This window comes from Syngnathus floridae, chromosome 18, assembly GCF_059516105.1.
Source record: "Syngnathus floridae isolate MCC-2025c chromosome 18, RoL_Sflo_1.0, whole genome shotgun sequence".
Taxonomy (NCBI): domain Eukaryota; kingdom Metazoa; phylum Chordata; class Actinopteri; order Syngnathiformes; family Syngnathidae; genus Syngnathus; species Syngnathus floridae.
Window position 1 is genome coordinate 8,074,190 of NC_142430.1, and position 25,023 is coordinate 8,099,212.

General features: G+C 46.5%; 3 protein-coding genes across 8 annotated transcripts in view; 2 read left to right on the forward strand and 1 right to left on the reverse strand.

Moving 5' to 3' along the window:
* Positions 1-127: 127 nt before the first annotated feature.
* Positions 128-8,034, forward strand: itgb3b (integrin beta 3b). Of its 4 annotated transcripts, XM_088360958.1 has the most exons (16): positions 128-446; positions 2,070-2,149; positions 2,257-2,342; positions 2,421-2,625; positions 2,701-2,953; positions 3,015-3,177; positions 3,247-3,408; positions 3,473-3,568; positions 3,966-4,055; positions 4,152-4,286; positions 4,737-5,169; positions 5,937-6,159; positions 6,235-6,335; positions 6,407-6,526; positions 7,215-7,381; positions 7,792-8,034. In XM_088360958.1, exons 1-16 carry the CDS (start codon positions 181-183, stop codon positions 7,858-7,860), a joined length of 2,649 nt encoding a protein of 882 aa, XP_088217084.1. In that variant the 5' UTR covers positions 128-180; the 3' UTR covers positions 7,861-8,034. The 4 variants fall into 4 exon arrangements, with proteins under 4 accessions (XP_088217084.1, XP_088217085.1, XP_088217087.1 ...); XM_088360959.1 differs by lacking the exon at positions 2,070-2,149 and having other exon boundaries at positions 282-446; XM_088360961.1 differs by lacking the exons at positions 128-446; positions 2,070-2,149 and adding an exon at positions 554-600.
* A 425-nt stretch (positions 8,035-8,459) lies between these two features.
* LOC148382798 (glycylpeptide N-tetradecanoyltransferase 2-like) overlaps positions 8,460-25,023 on the forward strand; it is a 69,915-nt gene continuing 53,351 nt past the window's right edge. Inside the window, exons 1-4 of one of the 3 annotated variants that reach the window (XM_088360917.1) lie at positions 8,460-8,505; positions 9,407-9,520; positions 14,420-14,565; positions 22,762-22,874. The gene's annotated coding sequence lies outside the window, so the exon portion shown is untranslated. Of the gene's footprint in view, positions 8,506-9,406; positions 9,521-13,667; positions 13,801-14,395; positions 14,566-22,761; positions 22,875-25,023 lie in introns of those variants that run through there. The other 2 variants (XM_088360918.1, XM_088360919.1) reach the window with 2 other exon arrangements.
* pcdh15b (protocadherin-related 15b) overlaps positions 9,627-25,023 on the reverse strand; it is a 41,952-nt gene continuing 26,555 nt past the window's right edge. The window contains exons 27-39 of the mRNA XM_088360920.1: positions 23,766-23,875; positions 23,529-23,669; positions 21,832-21,959; positions 19,994-20,224; positions 19,830-19,918; positions 19,336-19,512; positions 19,033-19,251; positions 18,590-18,700; positions 14,496-14,517; positions 14,184-14,222; positions 13,998-14,071; positions 12,268-12,397; positions 9,627-10,556 (exon numbers count right to left, since the gene is read on the reverse strand). Coding sequence (XP_088217046.1) covers positions 9,873-10,556; positions 12,268-12,397; positions 13,998-14,071; positions 14,184-14,222; positions 14,496-14,517; positions 18,590-18,700; positions 19,033-19,251; positions 19,336-19,512; positions 19,830-19,918; positions 19,994-20,224; positions 21,832-21,959; positions 23,529-23,669; positions 23,766-23,875 — 2,155 coding nt within the window. The 3' untranslated portion in view covers positions 9,627-9,872. The remainder of the gene's footprint in view (positions 10,557-12,267; positions 12,398-13,997; positions 14,072-14,183; positions 14,223-14,495; positions 14,518-18,589; positions 18,701-19,032; positions 19,252-19,335; positions 19,513-19,829; positions 19,919-19,993; positions 20,225-21,831; positions 21,960-23,528; positions 23,670-23,765; positions 23,876-25,023) is intronic.

Consider the following 25,023-nt stretch of genomic DNA (forward strand, 5'->3'; position numbering starts at 1 on the left):
CACCAAGATAAACTCAAGTGAATGTTTTTCCAGAAGAAGTAAAAATAATTTAACCAGGTAGCAAAAGTGTGCACACCCTCCTAAAAAAGAGATGTGTTGAGAAGTAACCAATCATATTCAAACACTTATTAAACTGGATTGGCAATCCGGCTGGGTAGGTTGGTAAGGCGGCGGGGCGAGATGTTACTCACGCGCCTCGTGGATGCCCGGGTTGTCGCTGAACTCCAGCACGTAAAGGTGGCGCGCCTCCACGCTGCGCCCCACGCTGTAGACGCGCGTGATGTAGGGGCACTGGTTGTGCACGGCAAACAAAGCTCTCACCATGTCCTCGTAGCGGTGATGCTGGAACTCCGAGCTGGCCGCCAGGAACCCGGCCAGGAGCGCGGCCAGCCAGGGAAGAAGAAGCGCCCTCCTCCCCCTGCAGTGCATGATGGCCGGAATGGAAGGTAAAGGAAGGTTTCCCTTTTTTTTGTCTTGTTCCTTTTTTTTTTGACGCCTCTCTCTCTCACATGCGTTCGCCTGTGCACGCAGCAAACATAAAATGACCGGGGCTCCTCTTTAGTCCCCTCGCTGTGCCCCCTCCCACGCCAAGGAGAGCAAGTAAGGACAGCCCCCCCTTGCTCCTTCTTTGTCTCACTCTCCTCCTCCAACAGCTGCTTCTCCCTCTTTTCCCCGTGGCTCCTTGTCAAGTACATGTTAGTGGCTGTAACATTGCATGGAATGCTTCAAGGCCCACCTTCGCCCCCCCTCCCCTCACTTGTTGGGGGTCTCTGCAAACACGTCATTTTCATTTTGGGTTCCCCTCTCTTTTTGTCCCTTCCTGGGAAAAGAGGCTTGTTTCCAAGGCGCTGCTCCCTCTGCAGCTTCCAGTCATCCATTCATTAACTCTTAAGTCAACACACAGTGCCGCTCTGTGCATGTGACCTGAAGATGAATCAGAGTTCTTAAGCAACCTTTTTGTCAACTTGCTTGCATACAAATACAATCCACGTCTTATATCCTGAGCAAAGGCTGCAATTAAACTCCTGAAAGACGTGCGGCCGTGCCAAGACTGAACCCCCCCCCCCTCCCCTTCCTCCTCTTCGAGCTTTCCAACACACGTACAAACACGCAGTGGACCAAATGTGCAAGCAAAGGAATTGAGTAACTGTTTGTGGAAGTTTAAAAAAAAAAAAAAAAAAGGCCAGCCAATGATGACAATTGAGCAAGAGCAAGTTTAAATACCGGCTTGGGCATTGGGGGATAGGAGAGAATAAAATCGTAGTAGAGGAAAGTATATTTTATAATCTGAATAGATTAGATTAAGAGCAGTACAAATGTTATAATGTAATTTGAGCAGATTAAAAACATGACATTCTAAAGATAAAATGTGGCGTCCCTCAAGGTTCTAAACACGAGCCCATGATATTGCATTAGCCTTCGTACGGTTTACAGAAAAAAAAAAAAACACGCAGCTATCTAGCAAAACGTCAGATAAATTCCAACGAATGATTATATTTGACCTCGAGTCAAAACACAGGCACGCATTTCAGATAAATGAATCTGTTCTTGGATGACCTTCAACCCTTGGAGACCACAATGGAAAGGAAGCTGCTTTTTTGGTTTTCGTTTTATCATGACAAAGTCAGCAGGGATTTTCAAATCAATACGAATCCAGAAACCGAGTCAAGCAGGCTTTGGTTAGTTGCTTGGTTGGAGTGGATCATCCATTATGGGTTGGTCAGGTGATTGTGGTGAGAGGTTAGTTGCTTCTTATTTACTTATATGCAGATCAGCTGCATCCTAATTTCAATTTGAAGTATAAAAAACAATATAAGTGAGATTAAAAAGTGCCCAAACCATTCCAGAGGTTCTACATTTTTTGGGGTTCTCCTTGCACTTTTTCTTAATGTCCGCAAGAGGGCAGTGTGCACTTGAGCATCCATCACATGGACTCAGAATGTTGCATGCCCACCCCTTGTTCCTCCTCATAGTGGGAGTTGGGGGCGGCTTCAAGACTTTTAGACTTGGAGACATGAGTGGAAGTTTCTTTTTTTTTTTCATTCCTCCTTGCACTCGGCTCTTGGAAGACTCGGCCGAGTGCACGCATGCAGGATGGACGTGATTCCGATGTGCCTTTGGGTCATTCTGGGAATAACCGGAGTCCATGGTAGGGTCTAATTTAGTATGCTTTGGACTTGACACAATAAATGGTAACATCTTACATGTTTTAATATTGTACTTTGGAATTTCTAATGACTTTTTTTTTTTTTGCAGGTTCAAACGTGTGCACCTCGAGGGGCGCGAGCACGTGTAAGCAGTGCCTGGCCGTCCACCCCAGCTGTGCATGGTGCGTCCAAGAGGTGGGTGTCAGTTCCTCAATTCAAATCTAATCATGCCATCAAAACAAAATATATCAAGATGTCACCTTCTCCCGTCAGGAATTCGGTCACGGGGAGGCCAGCTCGTCCCGCTGCGACCGCAAAGCCAACCTGGTGGCCGCAGGCTGCTCAACTTCGGCCGTGGAGTCTCCAAACAGCAGATTGCAGGTGATTGAGGACCGGCCTCTAACCAAGAAGGCGGCGGGAGCCACGCAGGATGTGACTCAGATCAAACCACAGAAACTCCATATTACCCTCAGGCCTGGTGAGCCAGCAGAACCACTCTCCAGAAATTGGTCAGTGAGTGCCCCCTTTGTAATTTTTCGTATGGCTTACCAAGATGACGCCAAGCGCTTCACGGTGAAGGTGCGTCAGGTTGAAGACTACCCTGTGGACCTCTACTACCTCATGGACCTCTCCTACTCCATGAACGACGACCTCTACCGCCTGAGGACGCTGGGCAAGGGCCTGGCCGAGGCCATGAACCGCACCACCAGCAACCTCCGCATGGGCTTCGGCGCCTTTGTGGACAAGCCCATCTCCCCTTACATGTACATCTCCCCCAAGGAGGCCGTCAAGAACCCTTGTTACAGGTACAAAGAGGGAACCCGATTGGGGTCAAAGGTCATATATTGACTCGTGTTTGCCGGACAGCATCAACACCACCTGCCGGCCCCAGTTTGGCTACAAGCACGTGCTGTCCTTGACGGATAAAGTGAGCCGCTTCACCGAAGAAGTCAGGAAGCAGATGGTTTCCAGGAACAGGGACGCTCCCGAGGGAGGCTTCGACGCCATCCTCCAAGCGGCCGTCTGCAAGGTACGCCGCCGAGTCATGGCGACAGACCGGACGGAGAAATGTTTCATTCTGGCTCGTTTGTTAACTCAGGAACAGATCGGCTGGCGTCCCGGCGCGTCCCACCTCCTCATCTTCACTTCGGACGCCAAGACTCACGTGGCGCTGGACGGTCGCCTGGCCGGGATCGTGCAGCCCAACGACGGGCGCTGCCACCTCAACTCGGCCAACATGTACAGCATGTCTACCGTTATGGTGTGTGTGTGTTTGTTTTTGTGTGTTTGACGCAACAAAATCAACACAACATTCTTCTCAACAGGACTACCCGTCCCTCGCTCTCATCACCGAGAAGATGTCGGAGAACAATATCAACCTCATCTTTGCTGTCACCAACCCCGTGGTCTCTTTGTACCAGGTCAGCACTTTAAAAACATTTTGCGGTTATAAAATATCGTGCAAAATTATGGATGGAAAAACAATAAAATGTTGGACCGCGGAAGCATCCAGTTGGATCATTTTGGCTCTTTGCAAACATCTCTCAGAATTTCGGAAATACAAAGAGACGTGAGTTCTTATTATTTTTGAAGCATATTTATTGTGGAAAGTTTGGAGCTAAAGATTGTCTGCTCTGACCGGTCTGCTCTTACTTAATCCCGAACATGCGGCGCGTTCTTCAACTCTTCCAAACCTCACTGGCTTTGAAAATACATTTTTCAGCGCCTCCGGGGACGGATGGAAATTCTAAAACGTGCACGGAGTTCTGACTCGGCAAAAGTCTATTAAATGCAGATACGCTACTTTTATTTTTGTAGAACTACAGCGAGCTGATCGCCGGCACCACGGTGGGAACGCTCTCCAACGACTCTGGCAACGTTATCCAGCTTATTTTGAAGGCTTACGCTGTGAGTAGAAACACAGGAAACACGTTTGGGGTCAGACGTTGACACATTTTCTCTGTTGAGTGTCTCAAAACTTTCGTCCATTCTTACGGCTCTCAGAAAATTCGCTCCAAGATAGAGCTGGAAGTTCTGGACGTCCCGGAGGAGCTGTCCCTGTCCTTCAACGCCACGTGTTTGAATGGAGAAGTCATCCCGGGGCTTAAGTCCTGCTCCGGACTCAAGATAGGAGACACGGTGAGTCCGTGGCGGCGCCGCGTATGCATCGACCATCTGTCGACGTATGCAGTCGAGCGCTATTCCAGACCGCGAGTTTGGAATCAGCTATTTTATTGGCCCGTTCCAAGTTTGCACCCCAACTGTGTTTTTGTTGATATAGCGTTCAGTAAGTGAGCCATTCTTTCCTGAAGGTTCATGAGTAAGTTCCCAATTTTTTATTTCTGACCTTCCTTGTGTTTATGTTCCTGTTTTTTTCCATTCTTAGCTTCTCCTCCTTACCACCCCAGGTGACATTTTTTCAGACCTCCGCACATTTATTTCTCCGGGCCTCATTTTCTCCTTATATGGTCGTCGAAGCACATGCCCTCACCGCCTGCGTTCGGGCCAGATTTTGATGTAATCCCCAACGAATGATTACATTCGTTCCTCGTGTTATGTTTTGATCCAAAAGTGAACTCTTTGCGTCAGGTGTCTTTCAGCGTGGAGGCCCGAGCGCGAGCCTGTCCCAAACAGAAGAAGAAGAAGACGTTCATCATCAAACCGGTCGGCTTCAAGGACTCGCTGTCGGTCAGCGTCACCATCGAATGCGACTGCAAGTGTCAGAACAAGGCTCAGGCCCGCAGCCCCAAGTGTCACCACGGCAACGGCACCTTCCAATGCGGCATCTGCGCGTGCCACCCGGGGCGCCTGGGTCCTCGTTGCGAGTGCGCCGAGGGCGACTACGACCCGGCCGAGCAGGGCCGCTGCACCGAGTCGGGCGCGTCGGGCGTCTGCAGCGGGCGCGGCGACTGCGTGTGCGGCCAGTGTGTGTGCCACAGCAGCGACTTCGGCAAAGTGTGGGGGACGCTGTGCGAGTGCGATGACTTCAACTGCCTACGCTACAAAGGAGAACTCTGCTCTGGTACGTCACTCGGCCATTTGGAATTTCCACCAAGGGTTAACACTGAATGAAGACACACATATTGCGCATAGGGACTTGCCACGCACCTCATCTGGTAAGAATTAACATCCCCAAAACACTCCCCCCCCCCCCCCCCTCAAACCCGGGCTCCGTTCACAATGAGCACGTGCAAGAAATTGACACAACAGTGGAACATCTAGATGTCAGCAGTTAGCGCCTTAATCGAATGTCATTCGAACTCATCTTGAGAAATTTACCACAGCGCAGATGTTTGCTGTCATCCCCCGGCTAGCCAATCAGTGACGTTAGCCTCTTCTTTTATCCGAATGGCATGCTTAGCTTTGCTCCCCAGAGTCAACACACGCTCCCCAAAGTGGACAGATTAACATGAAAATACCTTTGTGGTTACTCACAGGGTCCGGCGAGGTGTTAAGACGCTAAAAATAAAAGCCATGTTTGGGCTGAAAAAAAAAAACATGTTGCTGCTTTGAAATTCGGAAAGAGAGGAAGCATCTTGTGCGTGATTATGACACATTGTGTGATGTGGTTATGATGAATCCTATTGTCTGAGTGTAGACAGATGGGGAAAAACATGGGAAGTATAAAAGATGACCAAGGCCACAGAAGATGCTTTTTCTGGAGGTCTGCAACGTGAAAAAAAAAGTTACATAGTTAAATATAACAGAACTGTACTTGGGCTGTAATTCTTGTGCACACCACTAGAAGGAGCCCTCTGTGACGACCCGGTGTATTCTCTCTCCTTCCAGGCCATGGCGTTTGCAACTGCGGCTTCTGCCAGTGCGCCCCCGACTGGCGGGGGGAGAACTGCAACTGCTCCACACGGACCGACACCTGCATGTCACACCTGGGATTGCTCTGCAGTGGGCGGGGCCAGTGCGTATGCGGCGCCTGCGAGTGCACCCAACCCGGCGCCTACGGGGCTACCTGCGACAAGTGTCCCACCTGTCCTGACGCGTGCACCATGAAAAAGTACACACAAATAATCACACTTTGGGATCCTACTAGTAATTGTCTAATTGTGTTTTTTTTTTTTTTTAATGACAGGCAATGTGTGGAGTGTAAACATTTCAAAAGAGGCAAGCTGTTTCAGGACAACAGCTGCGCTCGCATTTGTAAGGACGAGATTGAGCTCATGGAGGAATTAGGTGAGGAACTCATAAGAAGCTTCGGAATATTGAAGCCTCACTCACCTGTGGTATTTTTTGTCGGCGCTCAGTGCTTCATGATACAAACGCGGTGAACTGCACCTACAAGGACGAGAACGACTGCGTGCAGCAGTTTCAGTACTACGAGGACGCTAGCGGAAAGTCCATCTTGTTTGTCGTCAAGGAGCCAGGTAACTAACGTTCGTTGACAGCTTTATCCAAATACGGGCATGGATTATTTTATTAACTCATTCCCTGTCAATGGCACTGAAGGAGTTAATAAAATTGAATTTTTTTTTTTGCATTTTCCACTTTCAAGCTGTCAACTTGTTGGGTGGCGTCGGCGAGGGGAAGGGGCTCGGTTAACGGGGCCCCGTTTGCCTGGAGAGAAAATCTGTCGCGGGGTCTCTTGCCTCTAATGAATGCACCCGTCTAATTTAGACTGCACATTTGCAGTAGGGAAATACGCCAGAGTTTACCCTGAACACGTTTGCGCCCCGCCGAGACAAAGTGGGTCATAAAACATCCCGGCCCAGCTCCTCCGGGACCCGCTGACTCCACATTATGAGAGCTAGCTAAGCAAAATCCAGCGCAAAGTAAGAAACTTCAAGTTTCAGAAAAAGATTAACAAGGTTTGGAATCAAAAAGGTAATGAGGGCGTTATACGCACGAGCGGAAAAACAGGAACGAGCAAAAAGGAAAACACACGCAAGAAAAAGGAAGGCTTTGATGCCACTTGTAAAAAGTGGCCTCTCCCGGAGGGCACAATATTAAAAAAAAAAGTGCACCAATGAGCGCGATAAAAAGGACTTTATTTATTTATGATGATTATTTTGAAAACTTTTGACCCTTCTGTTCATTTTAAAATTTCCCCCTTAGACTGTCCCGAGGGCCGGGACGTTTTGGTGGTGCTGCTCTCGGTGGCGGGGGCCATCTTGTTCCTGGGCTTGGCGGCGCTGCTCATCTGGAAGCTGCTGATTACCATTCACGACAGGCGAGAGTTTGCCAAATTTGAGGAGGAGCGTGCACGGGCCAAGTGGGACACGGTGGGTGAGATTGCTGGCAGGGCGGACCACGACATGGTGGACATTTTTGGCTAATGTTAGCACAATGCTGCCTTTTCACTGTTGCGTAAAGGCGGCCACACACACTTGCTACATCTTTTTATTGTTTGCGCGGCCTGCTGTTAGCCACAGCACTACAAAGGCTTGGCTTGAAATTAGTTTAGTGGCTTTTTCTGCTAATCAGCTGCTGTTTGGCTCCCAACAAACCACAAGTAAGTTTAACGGTCAACTACATACTCGACAATTAAAGCCGTTTTTGCAGTGTACCATGCTAACAAAACAAAAAGTTTGCATCATACCCGAGATGCTGATTATTAAATCCATTAATGTATGCATATCACTACAGTCACATTTTTCTAGTTCAAATTAATTTGTGTGTTTTTTTTTGACAGGGTCACAATCCTCTTTATAAAGGAGCCACATCCACTTTCACCAACATCACATACAGAGGGAAAGACTGAAGCCGGCTGGGAACATCTCAAGGTTGAACCAAACTTGGGAAGGTACAGAATCATGTGCAGGTCTCTACTGTCACAAAGCAATCAATCGTAAGAATGATTGTTATTTTGTAAATATGTACAAATGACTATGTGGCTTTGGATTTGTCACAAAATAAATGTTGGGTGTTCATTTGATGACGTATTGAAAGTTCATGAAATATATATCATAATGTACACAATGATTCCCAAGCCAGTGTGCTGTGAGAAATCACTCCAATTTCACTCAGTCAGTCAGAAAAAAAAGTAATCACAAATAATGTAACCACAATATTTACCAAGCACATTGGTATAGAAATTATAAACTAAAGTTGCAATTGTACTGTCAGCATAATACACTAATTTTACTATTTTTATTAGTCCCTCTGCTGCCATCTCCTGATCATGCAGTGGTACTACATATTTTTTTCCCCCGTTTGTCATACTTAAAATTTAAGTTATTTTTGGCCCGTAGTTTCGGTTTTATAATGTATTATTTATGGCCCGCCTGCACTGTCAAACAATAATTTAAAAAAAATCATGCAACTTGAAGCTGTAATTCCTCCTATTACCAAAAGTTGGCAGCACCACCCCTTTCTTTTCTGTCATGGCGACTGCCGAGAGGACGAGGTAAGTTTACACTGAGGGCCGTCGCTTTCAAAAGAAATGAATTAAAAGATTTGAATTACAATACTTCCTCCCTGAAAATTATGGTAATTGTGTTTGTCTAATTTGTAATTGTTGCCTTGTTTAAGGATTTCAACCATAAGAGACACTATCAGACTAAACATGCTAACATACGACAAGCTAACTGAGTGCCCGCGCTAATAAAGTGAAGCAGCTTCAAGCTAAACATTTTTCACGCGGGGCTGTGAGTCAAAAGTTACTAAAAGTAAATATTACTTAATATTAATTATTACAAAGTGGCCATGTTAATACTGTTGATGTTATGAATTTGTAGACACAAACTATTACTTTCTGAAAGATATTGTAAATGACGAGCAAAATTCACTTGTTTTAAGTTTTAATAATAATTACTTATAACTAAAATGTTCATGAGGCAAAAATGTATTTCATACAGTTTGTTCAATGTTATCTGACTCTTCAGATATTAATGAGAGGCAGAATTTGTCTTTTTAGAGTTGTTCACATCTGCCTGAGTGGCTTATATTTGGTTATTTTGTCATTTAAAAATCAAGACAATTGGGACAATGAAATTTGTTTCATAATTTTGATTATTTTGTAGTTAAAACATGTCTGAAAAATCTATTGGCCCCCAGGCCCCTTCACTTTATCAAATCTGGCCCTCTTTGCAAAAAGTTTGGACACCCTTGTATGAGTAGGTCTTTGGGCCTTGTAATATTTTTTAGGAAATAAACCACTCCTAACATTTTAAAAGCTGATTAGCGCCCCCTTTTGGTGGTTTTTGCAAGTCAATTAGGGAGTGGTTGGTGTTTGATTTGATTTTATTGATTGTGTTTGGCATGACTCCACATATTTTGGTCCGGCTTTGGTTCCATCTAACATGCAGTGACTAGGAATTTTGGATCCATATACCTCTTCGGATGTCAGCGTGTGGGACTGGGATTGGCAATGTGCACCTCCCTGTCAAAAGCAATGTTCCTCCATGTTCCTCAGCTACAAGGTAAGTGTTTTTAATCTGCCATAATTTCAAAATAAAACTCAGTGACTTCTAATGGGAAGCTATTTAAAGCTTTATGAATTGTATATATAAAGAAAAAAAGCAGACACGCGTGCCACTGGATGATTTATTTTTTTAATTCCGTTTGCCAAGCAACTTGACAAAGATGAGTCAGACAAATGTCAAGATGAGCCGTCAACACTGATCAGGAAAGAAAAAGTGCTTCACCGAGATCAAATCCAAGGCAACTTTTGATGACTTTCATAAAAATGAGTCTTTTGACATGCTGATTAGCGTTTTTCAAATTGGCACTTGAGAGTCTGTCAGCACAAATGAAGATTTATCTTGTTGTCAGTCAGAGTTTAGTCATGGGGATATGAAGGTTGTTCCAGGGTCCCATCCAAAGCTCCTCCTCTTCCGACCGCGTCCTCTCACCGGGAAGATCCCTCATGACCAGGCCGTCGTCTCCCTCGCTGTTGCTGCCGTCTACTCTGGACTCTCTCTCGGCCTCTCCCGCTTCTCGGTCCTCACTTGTCCCATTCCGAAGTCCCCCGTCCGTCCCGCCGTCCGCGTTGGTGGCTTGCTCCGCCCCCACGTTGCTGGCCGACTCTGAAGAAATGCTGGATTGTCGACTGTCGAACACGTTGACGGTCTTATGGATGTCAGAGTTAGTGAAGGAAGGGCTGGCGGGGCTTTTGAAAGTGCGCAGGGTTTTGACGCCGCCGTCTGTCGAAGTTCTGGGACTGTTCAGGGGCAGTTTCTCCTCCAAGGTGGCCGCCATTTTGTCCAGTTTTTTAAAGTGCTTGGCAAGCCGTGAGCTGAAGACGGGCGACGGCGGCTTGGTGGGTGTCACAGAACGGCGGGTGCGGACCACTGAGCCGTTCTGGGCCACGTAGAGTCCGCCGTTGACGTTGGTGTGGTTGGTGAATGTGGAGGTGGAACGTCCGCGGAGGGGTTCTGGGCCGCTGTCGTCACCGGTGGAACTGGTCTCGTACTCGCGGTCCACCACCAACTTGATCCTCCGCTTTCGGCCGCCATTCTGGGAAATAGACACAAATAGTTGGGGTGCTTCCGTGTTTTTTTTTTTAATTACAAATTTTAAATTTTTTTTATTAAACTTTGGGCACAAAAAGCAGAGTAAGAGGAAGGAACAGTGAGGCTCCCAAGCTCAGGAGCCCCTCGAAACATCCTGAAAGACTTTGTTTCCATTGAGAAGCAACAAAGTCGAAGCACAAGTCAGGTTAAAGGTCATGCAACACATCAAACCCAAACCAAGAAACCCAAGAAAGGCAGAGCGAGTGACCGAAAGTAATTACACGCAGGTCACGGCAGCACATCCAAAAATTTTATCGAAATCTTGAACCTCATCTGCATCAGTCTCTAGGCACTTGTCTCCCCCTCGGTGTCCTCCATAATGGGCGACAGGGCATCTGAGAGGTTGAGGGACTGCGGTGGCGACCTCTGCTTCTGCTCTTCATTTGAGGTGTCTCCATGTTTTTTGGGCTTAGAAACATCTGTCTTGTTCTTTTGGTGTTGACTCCTTTTGCTTGGCCTCTTGGGATCTACTTTATTTCTCGCGGCAGCTCTTTGACCGCCAGAGTCATCACACTCTGACTCCGAGTCTCCCTCCCCGCTCTTGGACTGACTTTCCGTGTCCGATTCTTCTCGCTCGGTGGAAATGCTGGAGCTCGGAAGGTCGCTGTCGCTAAATTCTGACTCGGGATCACCGCGTTGACGGTGAAACCGTTTGGGCCCGGTGCGCCATCCCTCCGAAGAGCCGTAGCTTCCTCTTCCCTGCCTCCCCCACCTCTCTCCCTCTGCTGGACCGCCCCGACTCGACATGAATGCAGAGACCCTCATATCTCCGACAGAGTCGTACATCTTCCTAACCCTGCCGTCATTGCTCCACACGTCGCCAGCCACCCTGGCGGGGCGTCGGAGTCTTCTGTTAAGCGAGATAAGGCTCAAGGTATCGTTCAGCTTTTGCTTCTGTGGCGGCTGGACCGCCTGGGCGGACCCTCGCCGATAATTCCTGTTGACGACCAGATTGCCGTTGGGGACCAAACCAGGAAGCTCTCCCCTGTGCTCCGCCCCGAATCCCTCTCCACCCGCCTTAATCCTCGGCCAATTCTCCCTTTCAGCTCTGGCTCGCCACATTTGAATCCTTTCATTATCTTCCCGTCTTCCAATTGCCGTGTTATTTGTCTTCGCAGCCTGCCCTTTGTCAAACTCCGTCCCCGCGCCGCCTCCCTCTCTTGCCCCCAACCTCCCTCTGCCTTCCACCGGTTGGATTCTGGCTCTGTTCCACAACAGGCGGCCAGCCGGGGGCTGCCCAGATGTTTGACCAGAGGAGAGCAGAGACCTCACGAGAGCCTTCAGCTTGGCGAGGGTGCCCAAACTCGCTGGCTTTGTGCCATCTTCAGGTGCCTGCGTTTTGTCAGTTAGGGGGGGCGCCGGGTTTGTTTTCACGGTGCCGTTTGCAGGCTGGGGGCGGGACTGGCGGTAGGGCGGGCAGGTGCCTCCTTGGAATTGTCTTCGAACCTGCTGTCATAGAAGCATCAGCCCCAAAACCAGAGCAAATATTTTAGAATAAGGAATGAACAATCACAAAGTGGACCATAGGTGGCGCTATCTGCCTTTTTAAATTGCATAGCAGTTGAAACGGGGTCATTTCAATCTATTTGACAGAATCAAACTAATTGAGAGTAGTACACTTCACTTCGTATTCTGTCCTAGCCTCTCGTGCTTACCTCTGCGTCGGATTCCTGCGGGCTGTAGTAGTAGCTGCCGTCGTCGTCGACGACAACCTCTCCGTACTCATCGTAGAGGCCCGAGGGCGAGATCAGCTTCCGCCGACTGCCGTACTGAGGAAGCTCATAGCTGGAGACACGCACAAAAGCATCGAGAATGGATATTCCACATTTGTGCGGAAGCAAGAGTCTTTTCTCAGAGTTTAAACCGATCAAAGGTGAAGACACGAAGATTAATAAACAAAAGATTGTCCAGGTTCGGCTTGACCCCCCCCCAAAAAAATGGAATCGATTTTTCTCCTTTTGTCCTACTACGCTTCCGGGAGAGAAATGCACTCGTGTATCAGCGCTTATGGACCTCGGGCCCTGGAGCATGAGACTGGATGACACACACCAAAGATGATATCCTGGCTACAATAGATGCCCGGGTGATTAAAGTAACAAATCAGCCAGCAGTTCTTCGGCTGGCTTTCCAGAGACAGGAAAGTTGCCTCGTGTATCACTCAGCTCGCAGCCAAGCCAAGCCGTCGTATTACATCGAGCAAGCAAGCCATAAACTAATGGGGCAAAGAGGAGAGTCGGTAAACAATTGTGGATAGATCGAGGGGGTGAAAGAGAGGACGAGCACCCTCGCTAATCCTTCCAGTATGGACACTAAATCTGAAGTACTAAGTCGTAAGCTTACAATGAAGACTACCGAAGGGATTTCAAAGCTCCAACTGCATGCACAATGTCCAGTTAATATGCAGTGTACGTTTCCATTAATAGCCAGCAGGGGGCAGACAAACATTGGGAGTCAATCAGCAATAATCAATAAGTTGGACGAAAATGTTCAATCACTTGAAGTTGTTTGGATGCTTTTGCAAAAAAAGGATTGTTTTGTTTCCCTTTTGAATTTTATAGATTTCTCTGGTGAGAGCTCCAGGTGCAATTACCACATTTGCACAATGGAAAAACATAAACCCCTTTGTTTGTTCTCGTATTATTTGTCAGTTGTCAGAAAGTTTGTTTGGCGCTTTGTCTTCCAGCAAAGCTTGAACCCGAACAAATGCGACAGACACGGCGATTAGATATGAATCCCGCAGGGTCGCACCGTGTCATTTTGCTCTTCCCGTTTATGTACACACACCAAAATGAGTTTGTGGAATTTGCTGCGAGCCAGCAGCATCTGGCCTATTGTGTATGTTTCCATGGCAGGCTGCCTGATTAGCAATGTTGCTACACAACCTAGACAGAATTAGCTTTGTGTTTACAAAGTTATGATGAAATAATGAGCGAGCCTTGCAGTTGGTGAACTTGCATTCTACAGATACACAAGTGTGCCATTGTGCATTCATGTGGGTGGCAGTATAAAATACAAGATGCGGCTGTAATTATCATTTCTACACACTCCCTCGGTGTTGGCCGAGAACAACACGTACACACGCGTACACGCTCCACGGGGAGGAAATCCATCATTGTCTCATTCACAAATGCTTTGAGCGAGCGTATCTTTTTGTGTTTACTTGCTTTTCCGGAAGATAACCAAAGAAGGTCTGTATAGCTTTTTATCTGTATTAGCTCAACAGGTTTTAGTTCAGGTGTCAATATGAGGCATTTATTTATGTATTCAATCATTTCATTACTGGCAATAATAATGCTTAAAGCATAGGGAGAGCATGAAGGGTCTTAGCATAGAGCCTTGCGGGACACCGGCAATTTCGACACGTAGCAATGCAGACGTTACTGACCCATGTTCATAGTTGTAGTAATCCTGTGTATAGTAGTCCTGACCCGGATCGATACCAGACTCCATGGATAACTCCTGGCAGAAGGACGCAGTGTTAACACAACATGGACACACACAGAGAGCAGGCAGACATGCTGACGAGTCACTTAAATGAGTCAACAAGAGGTTATAAAAGGAGACAGAGTACCTCAGGTCTGAGGAGAGAAGGTCGGAGGAGTTGTTGTGTCTTCCAGAAGAAAAGAGAAGCAGCAGATGGCAGCACAAATTGAGGACATAAAGCTCACACATCTGTTTTTGTTTTAGCAATGAGTCGTTCAACAATACCAATTTATGTCATTCGTTCATTTAAATCTGTTCAACGGTCAAGATGCGGATAAGATAAAAGAAAAGACAACACTGAATGATTTTTTTTTTGTAAAACAGGCATGCGGAAATGAGAGACGGAAACAAAGAAGGCGACCATGCAACGCCACAAACCGACGGGAAGCCCGACACCTACCTCGTGTTGTCCGTACCTACGACTGCAAAGGGGGCGGGGCACAAAGGAAGAGGAGGAGCAGATACAGTCTGTAAGTCAATCCAAATTTCTCATTCAACAGTTCACATTTGGTTAAATCTAAAGTAGTACTATGATATTGATTGTCCATATGGGTAAGTACTCATATTAGTATGTGTCTGAAAAAAAAACCATAGATATGTCTCAGAGCACAGATGGTGACAGCAGTAATAAAAAGGCTTATTGCTAGACTTGGTTAAAAAAAAAAAAAAAAAATCAGAGAGCGAGAGATTCTGAGTTCAAATTAAAGCGTGAAAAGCATGGTGGAAGACGCCTGGATGAGCGCGAGCCGATTCCGAGAAAAAAAATGGACACGGCAGCTCCGGGAGCACATGAAGGCGTGATAAACAGATGAATTGCTGCTTTCAAAGGTGCTTTGCGGGTCTCCGGTTCAAAGAAAAACAAGCACGTGTGTGCGATAAGTCTATCCACGTGCCCTCGCCCGCTCTGACAGGCACATTATTAGGTCCTCTGGAGACAAAAAGCCTGCAGACAATCTGTGCTGTGTCACAAACACACGTGTGATGATTGACTCCTATTATATTTTTTCCACCTTGACTCACCATGTGTGTGTGTATGTGTGACAGAAACACAAAAGCAAATATTATTAGTTTCTTCACAACAGACTACAATGCCCTCAAATGCACGATCTTTTTCACTTTCATGTCACAAAGCTACGCTGGAGTTGTTCAAGAAAAGTCTTAGATTGCTATAAATTGCTACAATGTTCTCACAGTTGAGATTGGTACATTTTATTGAGAAAAACATTTCACACAATCGATCCCGATGGGTAACAGTTGTAAAAATGTGGCGCAGTTTGTGGTTAACATTAAATAACTCTACATCGATCAACACAAGTAGATAAAATGAAATGGTAAACACCAACGAATAGTTCTGGTAGATGAGACTTTGGAAAAAAAAAAATTCCAATGCAACATCGATCTAATCGTAGAAAAAACAGACAAAAAGAACAAAAGGTCATCGTGTAATCGGCAAAAACCACGCCGGCGAATCTCTCAGCACAATGACAGCACAGCCTGAGAAAATGTTCAGTTCACTCGGAAAGATGTTTGGTTAGATACTCAACACTGAAAACCCCTGGGGGTGAAGGTTAGAGGACCGTGGACTGAGGGGGGAATCGTTTCTCCAGCTCCACCACGATGGAGTTCATGTTTGGCTTTGGCTGAATCTGTGGAGGTGAAGTGGTCACTTCTTCTCCTCCCTCCACTCCTTCTCCTCCAGCTAATACATCCGAGGAGTCAAGCGAGTCCACGGAATCGGAAGCCTCTTGCTTTTTCATGACCTTTACGAGCGGGACCTGTTTCCGATCGATCTGGCTGAACATGTTGGCTACGGACTTCTCGATGTCTGCGATATTCTGGATATTTTTAAGGATGCCTTTCAGCTCCCTGCGGGGAGGTTCCGGTTCTGCAGGGAGAGGTGGGGGCGGGGGGCGGAGGGTCACGGGTCGCAGGGCGGGGGCCTCTGAAAATGAAGGGAGCACAAAGGTGGACGGCCTCAACAGTGAGGGCGACAAAGGGGGAGGGAGGGGCGGCGGAGGGGGAGGCGGCGGCCGAGGAGCCTGGCAGTTGGAGCCAGGGAGGGGAGAAGGGGGAGGAGAAGCTTGGTGGACGGGAGGTGGGGGAGTGCAGGGGGGTGTCGGTGGGGAAGGCGCAGGAGCAGAAGGGGGCGGCGGCGGCGCAGAAGCAGAAGGGGGCGGCGGCGGCGCTGGAGTGGAAGGAGGATCCGGGATAACGTCCAAATGCACCTGAAGTCTGTCTTCCTGCTTTTCTGTCAGACCCGACCCAAAGCGTCGCAACACGGGCGGCGTCGGCTTGTGGCTCGGCGGAGGCGTCCCCCCGTCCGTTTGGGTGATTATGATACTCGGGGGACTCTCTCGAGCCCGAACGTTTGGAACACTTGGGGCGGAGATGTACTTGGGGTGCTGGGGAGAGTCCGGGTAAACAGAAAGTACAATATCAGGTGAGAGCGACGCCTGCACGTCCCGCTTTTGTTTCATTTCCTGGACGGCCTGCTGTTCAAACTGTCGGGCCTGTTGTTTGACCGTCAGCTTGGGCTCGAGGCCCGGGCTCACCATCAGATCTGAATCCAAGCCGTGCTCAAATGGCGAATCCAGCCCGGCGTCTTTGCTCTCTTTGAATTCCGCCTTCAGAAGCTCCAGTTCCCACTGGACAGGATCCATAACCACTTGCCTCCTCAAGCTATCGTAGATGTCTCTACGATGTAGTCTCGAAGGGAGGGTCAAGCTGTGGCCACCTCCCGATCCCCTCCCGCTGTCACTGCCGCTGTAGCCACCAAAGTGGTCTCCTCCAGGGGAGCTCATCCTCAACCAGGCCTCCCGAAGACCTTTCCTGGAAGGAGAGAAGTGCCCGAGAAGGTCTCTCGTCCTCTGGCTTCGTCCTAGAGTCTCCGGACTGCTCAAGGTTCCGTCTTCGCGGTAGATGGGATTTTTGATGGTCAGAGGGTTTTCGTCCGACAGAAAGGTGATGCTGGACTCGGACTTGGGGAGTTTGTTGAGCACCCCTCCGTTAGCGACGCACTGCCTGTGGGCGGCGATGGCCCGGGTGGCGAAATCGGAGATCAGGCGTTGGCGATCGCTTTCGTCCAAGCTGCGGCCGTAAAAAGTAGAGGTGAAGCGCGGAAAGACGTGACGGATAATGTCTGGGAAACTAAAAGACGGCAAACACTGTAAACTCAAAGCGGAGAAGCCACTGTATCACAACGACAGCGGGGAAGGATCAATCGTTTTCCCGGCGAGCTGTGAGAGTTTGCAGAGTTCCCTTTGACAAACGACCGATTGAAGGCATATTTGCCGAACGGCTTCTTGGAGGGCGAAAAGAAAACTCTGCAGACTTCCACAGCGTCGGCTTCCACCTTGAACGTCTCATTCAACCTTGCGCTCGCTACAAGCAGGGGGGGGGGGGGGGGGGAGCACTTCTGAACATTTTACTCACTTTTGTCTGTCACTTTTGCGAAACGGCAGGAAGATAAGATAAAATGTGTTTAACATTCAGAGGAAGATGTACAATAAATAGATTATGGAACAGCACATTTCCGGAACACAGTGTTGGTTCTTGGATCAGGGAGAGAACCAACAGGAGTACGATGATTGTCAAGACAGCGCTGAGAATACAAACATTTTTTGTGGATTCTTATGGTAAGTCGGTCAACAAAAAAAAAATCCAAAGGTAATGGAAACCACCCAGAGGCAGCAGCAACTAAAATGAATATAAAGTCGATACCAGACCGCAATTACGACCGCGCAAACTTTTGCCCTGGTTTTATTCTTTGATAACAAAATGTTTGTACTCCATCCTTGATGTTACACAAAACATCAACACTCTGCATCTTATCAGTGGAACTAACGATCACCCGTGGTGGCCGCCTTGGAAATGATTATCTGCATTTATTTCGATTATCTCAACTCCGCGTTGTTTTTTTGCACGTCGAGGCCACCCGTGTGAAACGCCGCCTTGTCATTTTTTTTTTTTTTGATTGAGCGCGCCTCGTCTCGCACACGCGTGGCTCTCATGTTTCGAGCGTATCGAAAACAGACGATGGGAGCGGCGATGCGTGGAATGCTGATACGGGCTTCCTCACAACTTCATCTTTGTGCCTCGCAAAGGAAATCTAAATTAAACTATCTCGCGCTGCGCCGCCTTGAGTGCGTGGAGGAGCGCGCCGCCTTGTTAAAACCTGAGGTTGGAAATTAATAAGGCATCGCTGCATGCGGCCGCTGTTTGAATCTCGTCTAACCGGTTGAAACAGAGAAAAGTGTCAAGATTATATTAAGCCAAGTGTGCTTGGGGGATACCGAGGGAGCTACAACAAATTGTGAGCATATCATTAAAGGTGCAAAACTGGCTTGTAATGCCACATGGAAAATAAACAGAAAGGGTAATGACTTGTGGACCCGAAGCAAGCACTCACAGCACTTTACGTGTTTTGTTGTGGTAAAGGTTCGTGCCACAATAAAATAGTTACTATGCCCAAAACAAAAAATTATCAACACTTACATGGCGTTGTCGCCGAGCTCCTCATATAAGTTGTTGGCAGTGCCCCCTCCAGGTTTGCTGCTCGGCAGCGCCATCTGGATTCGGGCGGTCTTGGCACACTCTTCCTGCCGTCTATAAAGAAAGAAGAAAGTTGCTAGTAAATCCCTCACTACACGTGTCCTTGAGAAAGACTAAATGCAAACCAGAAAAAAACTTTACTCACTCTTTAAATCTGCGGAAAAAATAGAGAGAACAAGAGAGAGCCATGGAGAGAGAAAAAAAATTAGATACCGGCATCATTTTTTGCTGTAAAGACAAGATAATTAAATGTGGCGTTCCACAGGGTTCTTTATGTGAGCCTCTACAGTTCACATCAGTTTTGCTTTCTTTAGACATTAAGAAATTAAGTTGAGGTCTACAGATGAATGAATGAATTTGCTTGTCGAAAAATAATGTGCGCGTACTGCCTGTAGGTGATGATAACCACAAGTATGGCGGGCACACAGCAGATGATGATGATGACCGCCAGGGCCAACAGCGCCCCCTCTGTGTAACCCACAGTTTGCACGGCCTTTTTTACACTGGTCACCACTTCCGGGGTTCGGATCTCCAGAATGCGCCCGCCGGGGGGCATGAAGGGCTGGAACTCTTTGTTGATGTCAAGCAGTTTTCCGTCCAGAAACCTTTAGCCAAACACACGAAAACGCTCGTTAAGAAAGACAAGCCAACATCAATGGAGCTTCTCAATCAGCAGGCAAAGCCCTTACTTGTGGAGCTCCTGTCTGGCCACGGCTCTATTTGTCAGCGGGTCGATAGCGTAAATCATTAGATCTGATTTGGTGTAGTCCTCCTGTTCCAGTCCATCGCCGTGACGATGGGGACCAATCGCTTCCACGAACACCTTCGCTCCGGGAATCTGCTCCTGAACGTAGCGCTCCAAAATACTGGCAAGGAAAAAAAATAGACCTCTTTGGTTTAACACAGGCGACAGCATTAAGTGGCCTACACCCACACAAATGCACGTTTTTTTCAACTTCTTTCGAATCTTGACACCAAGGGTATACCACCTACTGTGCAACATTGATTCCTGTCCCTGCAAAACACCTCCTCGCAGCAGGGAAAGTGTGTTTCTACGTGTGTACAGTGCTAAAAAAATACCCATATCAAGCTCCTCTGAGAAAGTACTTCGATATTAAATTGGCAGTGAATGAGTTCACAACCATCAGAAATGGTCTTCAAGCTGAGGCGTTATCGCCGTTACCTGAGAAGTTTGTCTTTGTTATTGTCCACGTACGTCGGTGGGACGTTTGATACGACCACCTGCATGTCCAGCTGGTTCACCACTGACACCTGCCCATGAGAAAAAAATGCAAATAATGCACGAAAAAAAAAAAAACACCACGACCTTTAACCCTAACGACTCACCACTATCTCCGCCTTGCTGCTGTGTCCTCGCCCATAGTTGTCGGTGGCAACCACCTCAAACTTAAAGTAGGACCGGCGCATGTTACGATACATGATGGCCGTTTTGACCACGCCGCTGAGCGGCTCGATGACAAAGCCGTCTTTGCTGTCTTTGCCGTCTTTCCCGGCCAAGGGGGCGTTGATGAGGCGGTACGTCATGGAGCTGTAGTTGCCTGTGTCTTTGTCCAAAGCCTGCAAGATTGGAATCAGTCATCACGACCAGAATTAATATGACGATCATCATCCAGTTGGAGTTTAATTAATTACATCGTTTGTTATTGGAGCCGCATCAAACGAATCTGGTGGGTGGTCTGAAGGCCCAACGTCGTCGAGACGGTCGTAGTTAGCACGTGGCAATAAGAAGTGAAATATAAAATAAAATCCAAACAGGTGGTGATATAATTTATCCTGTTTTCATTAAAAGTTTCCATAGCAGACTACTTGAGAACGTAGAGCTCATATCCAATTAAGTTTCCTGATTAGTGGGCCACATGCCACAATTCATCAAGATTTCTCTAATTAAACTCCCTTGATTTGAAAAATTAACCCTTATTTATCTTCCTTTGTCTTTGTCACACTCAACTTGTTACCAATGTATTTTAAAATGTTGCAAAACTGGGTCACCTTGCAGAGAATTAAATGTGGGGTGCCACAGGGTTCTTTCTGTGGCCCACTACAGTTCCCATTGTCTTATTTAGTCCCTACAAAATCAAACTGTAATCCTAATAGTGTTTCCTCTTTCTAAATCAGATACAAAGTGGTTTTTATTTGTAATTATAACAGCTTTCTGGGATTTATTAGGCTTTTAACGCTCCAAAGGAGAGTCAAATGATGCTAAATGTCATGCGTTTGGCACACCATCTTCAGCTTTTGACTTGGTTACAAGGAAAAAGGAGGATTTGCAAAGGTCACTCCTATTTATGGTGAGACTGCTGAGATCAACCTTCCCTTCATCTTTTGTCCCACTTAGCCTTTTATTCACTGCGGCGACCGACCTCTTCCGTCTATTCATCCGCTGACGTCTGATGTGAGCTTTCAATATATGTGCAAAAAAAAAATGTCAAGTTGGGACTTATTTACAATGAGACTCTCATCATTCCTCCCACTCGGAGCTGCGATCTAAGAATAAGCTCAAAGCTGCAATCTAATAGTGAAGCACGTCGTTTGCTTTTCGCAGACCACGCGCAAATCTCACGTGGCTTCGGGAGCTCATTAAAACACGCCGTTGTACTTCCCCCAAAGAGACGGTGTCACAACCTAGTTTGCATCCCAGAAGGTATTTTAATTGTACCGCGGTAACTGTCGTTATTTGCTGTGATGTGAGCGTCTCCGAGACCGCTGAAAGATGTGCCAATTAGTTCAGTCGATAGCGCGGAGAGATAACCTCGCAGGGAATCATGTTACTGAATATTAACTGTTTAAATAAACGTCACGCACTGGCACGACAGTGGACTCGATGTACTTGCAATTAATTTAGCCCGTTGCCCTGGTGGTTTGGAGACCTGACTGAAAAAAAAACGTATAATTAATTCATAACCAGAGAAAAGCTGAAAAATTGAAAGGAGGTCAAGTTTCATTCTGATTTAAACTCATCGGGATATAATGTAAAGAAAAAAAATTATGTTAAGTGGTTTGACTACTGGCGGCTAGTTGGATGACGAAAGAGGAGTTTCACTACTACTGTTACAAGTAAAAATCTGATTAAATAATAAATATAAAATAAATATAAATATACAAAATAAATATAAATTTAAAATAAAAAATACTTTTTTTTTTCTGTAAATCAGTATCCTTGTTACCTGCACTTGCAAGACTGAGGTAAACGTTTTGGCATCCTCTGCTACGCCTCCGATATAAAGCGAGGTGGTGAAAACCGGCGAGTGGTCGTTCTCATCCTGGATGTCAATCACCACCGCCGCCGTGTTACCTGAAACGTGCACAGAAGCTATGAAGGAATCAGTTTGGAATGAGAAGGCTAGGCATCACAGCAAATCTACAAAAAAAAGCAGTGTCAAGCAATCAAACGCAAGGTGCAAGATTAAGACACTTGAAAGCCAGTCTGGTCCGGCTTTGACGTCACGGTCGCTTGATTGTGGAGTTCACAGAATAACAGAAGTCAAGATTCAAAAAGCAGCGACTCACTTCCGAGTCCAAAAAAGCTGAGACACCGAAATGAAAGAAATCAGACGGAATGGTGTCAGACGTTACAAAGCCATCGCGGCTTTTCGACCCAAACAAAAACAGGAGGCGTCGCTTTAAAAATCTCTCGACTGTCGAGAACAAATTGCTGATTTAGATTCAAACCCGCACCGGAGTCACAAAATGGGAGCACCGTGTCGTTAGCACGCTATTGATTTGTTGCCTGATTAAAAAACGCTGCCTGACGAGAATTGAAGAGTGGCTAATGAACACAATGATGCGGAGCTTTATTCCCGACGGAATACTTAAGAGTTAAATTGTGTAACCCGAGCCAGTGCCGTAAACAATATAATTAAAGAAGAAAGCCGAGGAGACGAGCATCAATTAAGACGCGTGCAAATTGGGAGGAGTCGAGCGCCACTCGTGGGGGGGGGGTTAGAAGGAATCCATAGATGGAGGACCGTAAACAAACGCTCTGGGTAATTTTGATTAGAACGAAAAAAAGAACATAATAAAAAGCAACCATTTTCACATAATAGAACATTGATAACATGAAAACATTTTATGACTCCAAATCCTTTGCCACGCAGGAAAGACATGCTACACTCTGAAAATGATCATATTTCAATGGAAGGATTGTTTTGAGAAAGACGTTTTCCAACTCAAGGAACGAGACGACCGCTTTGACGTCCCACAAAGACAGGTAAGTTATCGTCACGGGTCAGCTAGGGTGTTAAACCTAAGGCAGGGGGCCAGATAGGGTCTGTTACATCATTTTATGTGGCCCCATTACAATTACAAACTGTCTTCACTTTTAAATAAAAAATAATACCATCCTTCTTTTGAAAACACTTTTTACTAGTCTCTGATTTCAAAACTAGTTAATCATCAGATTATTGTGTATAATATTTTGACAGTTGACTGTAAGGTAAGTCTATGATATGTTTCATTGATGTAAATTTGATTTGAGATCATGTAAATTGTCAAAATGTAAGGTTGCTATTGTTCACATACCATCTATGACAAATTGTCTTCACTTTTAAAAAATACAACACATTTTATTACCATTCTTCTCTTTAAAACACTTTTTACTAGTCTCTGATTTCAAAACTAGTTAATCATCAGATTGTTGTGTATATGTAGCATTGACAATTTATTGTAAGGTAAGTCTATGATATGTTTCATTGATGTAAATTTGATTTGAGATCATGTGAATTGTCAAAATGCAAAGTTGCTAATGTGCGCATACCATCTATGACTGAACAAATCATTTTCCATACTTATCATGGGACTAAGTTAATTGTCACGACGTCATGATCCGTCCTGCCTCAGAGGTGGAACGTTTGACTTAACTCACTCTTGGAAGGAGCTCGGAGGTTAGATGAGACCACCCTCATGGAGTCTGCTTCCACCTTTAGAAGGTAGCTGGAGTTGGCCTCGTAGTCCAGCCGTTTGGCCGTGGATATTAATCCCGTTTTGTTATTCAACGCAAACACACCTGCAACGAAGGAAGCCGTCAGATGCAAAATTTGTTGAAATGATTGCTCCAAACGCCCGAGCTATACTTGGCGATCATGCAAATCGCTTCGCTCACCTCCCTCGTTGCCCTCGACGATGGAGTACACGATGGTTTGATTGACAGCTGCCGCCAGGATGACTCCCACGGGGGTTCCGACCGCAGCTTCCTCGCTCACGGGCGCAAACCTAGGAAGAGTCGAGCGGCGGGTGCCGTTAACGACATTAAATATGGATAGACGTTATTCGGGGCCTTCACGTTACTCCGGCGGGTCGGCTCGGCCCCCATCGGCGCTATCGCTATCGCTATTTCTTTCTGTTAAAGATGATCTGCGTTGGTGAGTTTTCCAAAAAATAGACTTTGTGAATCACATTTGTTTCATGTATTTTTTATTTTTTTTTTAGCAGAGGCCTGTAAATTAATAACACAGCAAAGAATAATTTTATTTTCAGGAGGCTCGGGCAAAGCACTAATTGTTCTCCGATAACAAATTCTTTCACCGAGGGATAAATGTCAATGCAGAAGTTGTCTCTTTACGACAAATTAGCACGCTTTGCTAAATGTCAGCGAAAAAAAATACGAAAAAGTGGCCTGCTCCAATTAAACTCAAGGTGACATTGGAAAATGGCATATCAACATTTAAACGGCGATGGCAATGACATTTGCTCTTAGGTAATCATCTGCAGAGATTTTTTTTTTTGTTTGCAAATCTCTTTTGTTTGAGGAATCTCACGTTGTCCTGGCCAGATGGATCAGACTCGCTAACTAGAACAAGCTGGCTCGATACTGATAACAAGAAAATTGAAAAATGGCATCCGATAATTAAAAAAGACGTGGCAGGTGAATTTACAGATAAGAGCCCAGCTTTGTTTTCGTCTCCATTAACTCGCGCTCAGACTGAATCATTTTTTTTGAGGCACCCCTCTTGACGATGTGTAATTTTTTTTACTCCAGGAACTTCACAAGAAATGACTCATTGGAAAAGTTTTTAACAATACGCTCAATTGAAATGCAACCCATCCGGGAGTCGTCCGCCATGACTAGTCCCAAAGAGCCTGTCACATCCGTGTCTAAGTGCTAAAAATAGTCTTTTTGTACTCTGCCGAACTTTCCCCTCCCGCCATCTCCGCTCCGCCACATCTTCATTTTTGCGTGTCACTCAGCGACTCTTTCTTTCCTCTCGCCTATTCTGTCAGGAAAGTCGGCACCTCGACGTTTGTCTTCCGCCCCGCCGCCGCCTCGCCCTTGACGCCAGCCACGGCTTGTAATTGCCAAACCCGACTATCAAACAAATGGCTCTCAACCTGAATGGAAGCGCGCTTGAAATACGCAGCGG

Bases quoted from the DNA above. Each gene is read 5' to 3' on its own strand.
- itgb3b (XM_088360958.1), top strand. From the start codon at position 181: ATGTTACTCACGCGCCTCGTGGATGCCCGGGTTGTCGCTGAACTCCAG. The intron at 2,626-2,700 runs GTGAGCCAGCAG...TGGCTTACCAAG, and splicing joins CCATATTACCCTCAGGCCTG to ATGACGCCAAGCGCTTCACG. The intron at 6,527-7,214 runs GTAACTAACGTT...TTTCCCCCTTAG, and splicing joins GTTTGTCGTCAAGGAGCCAG to ACTGTCCCGAGGGCCGGGAC.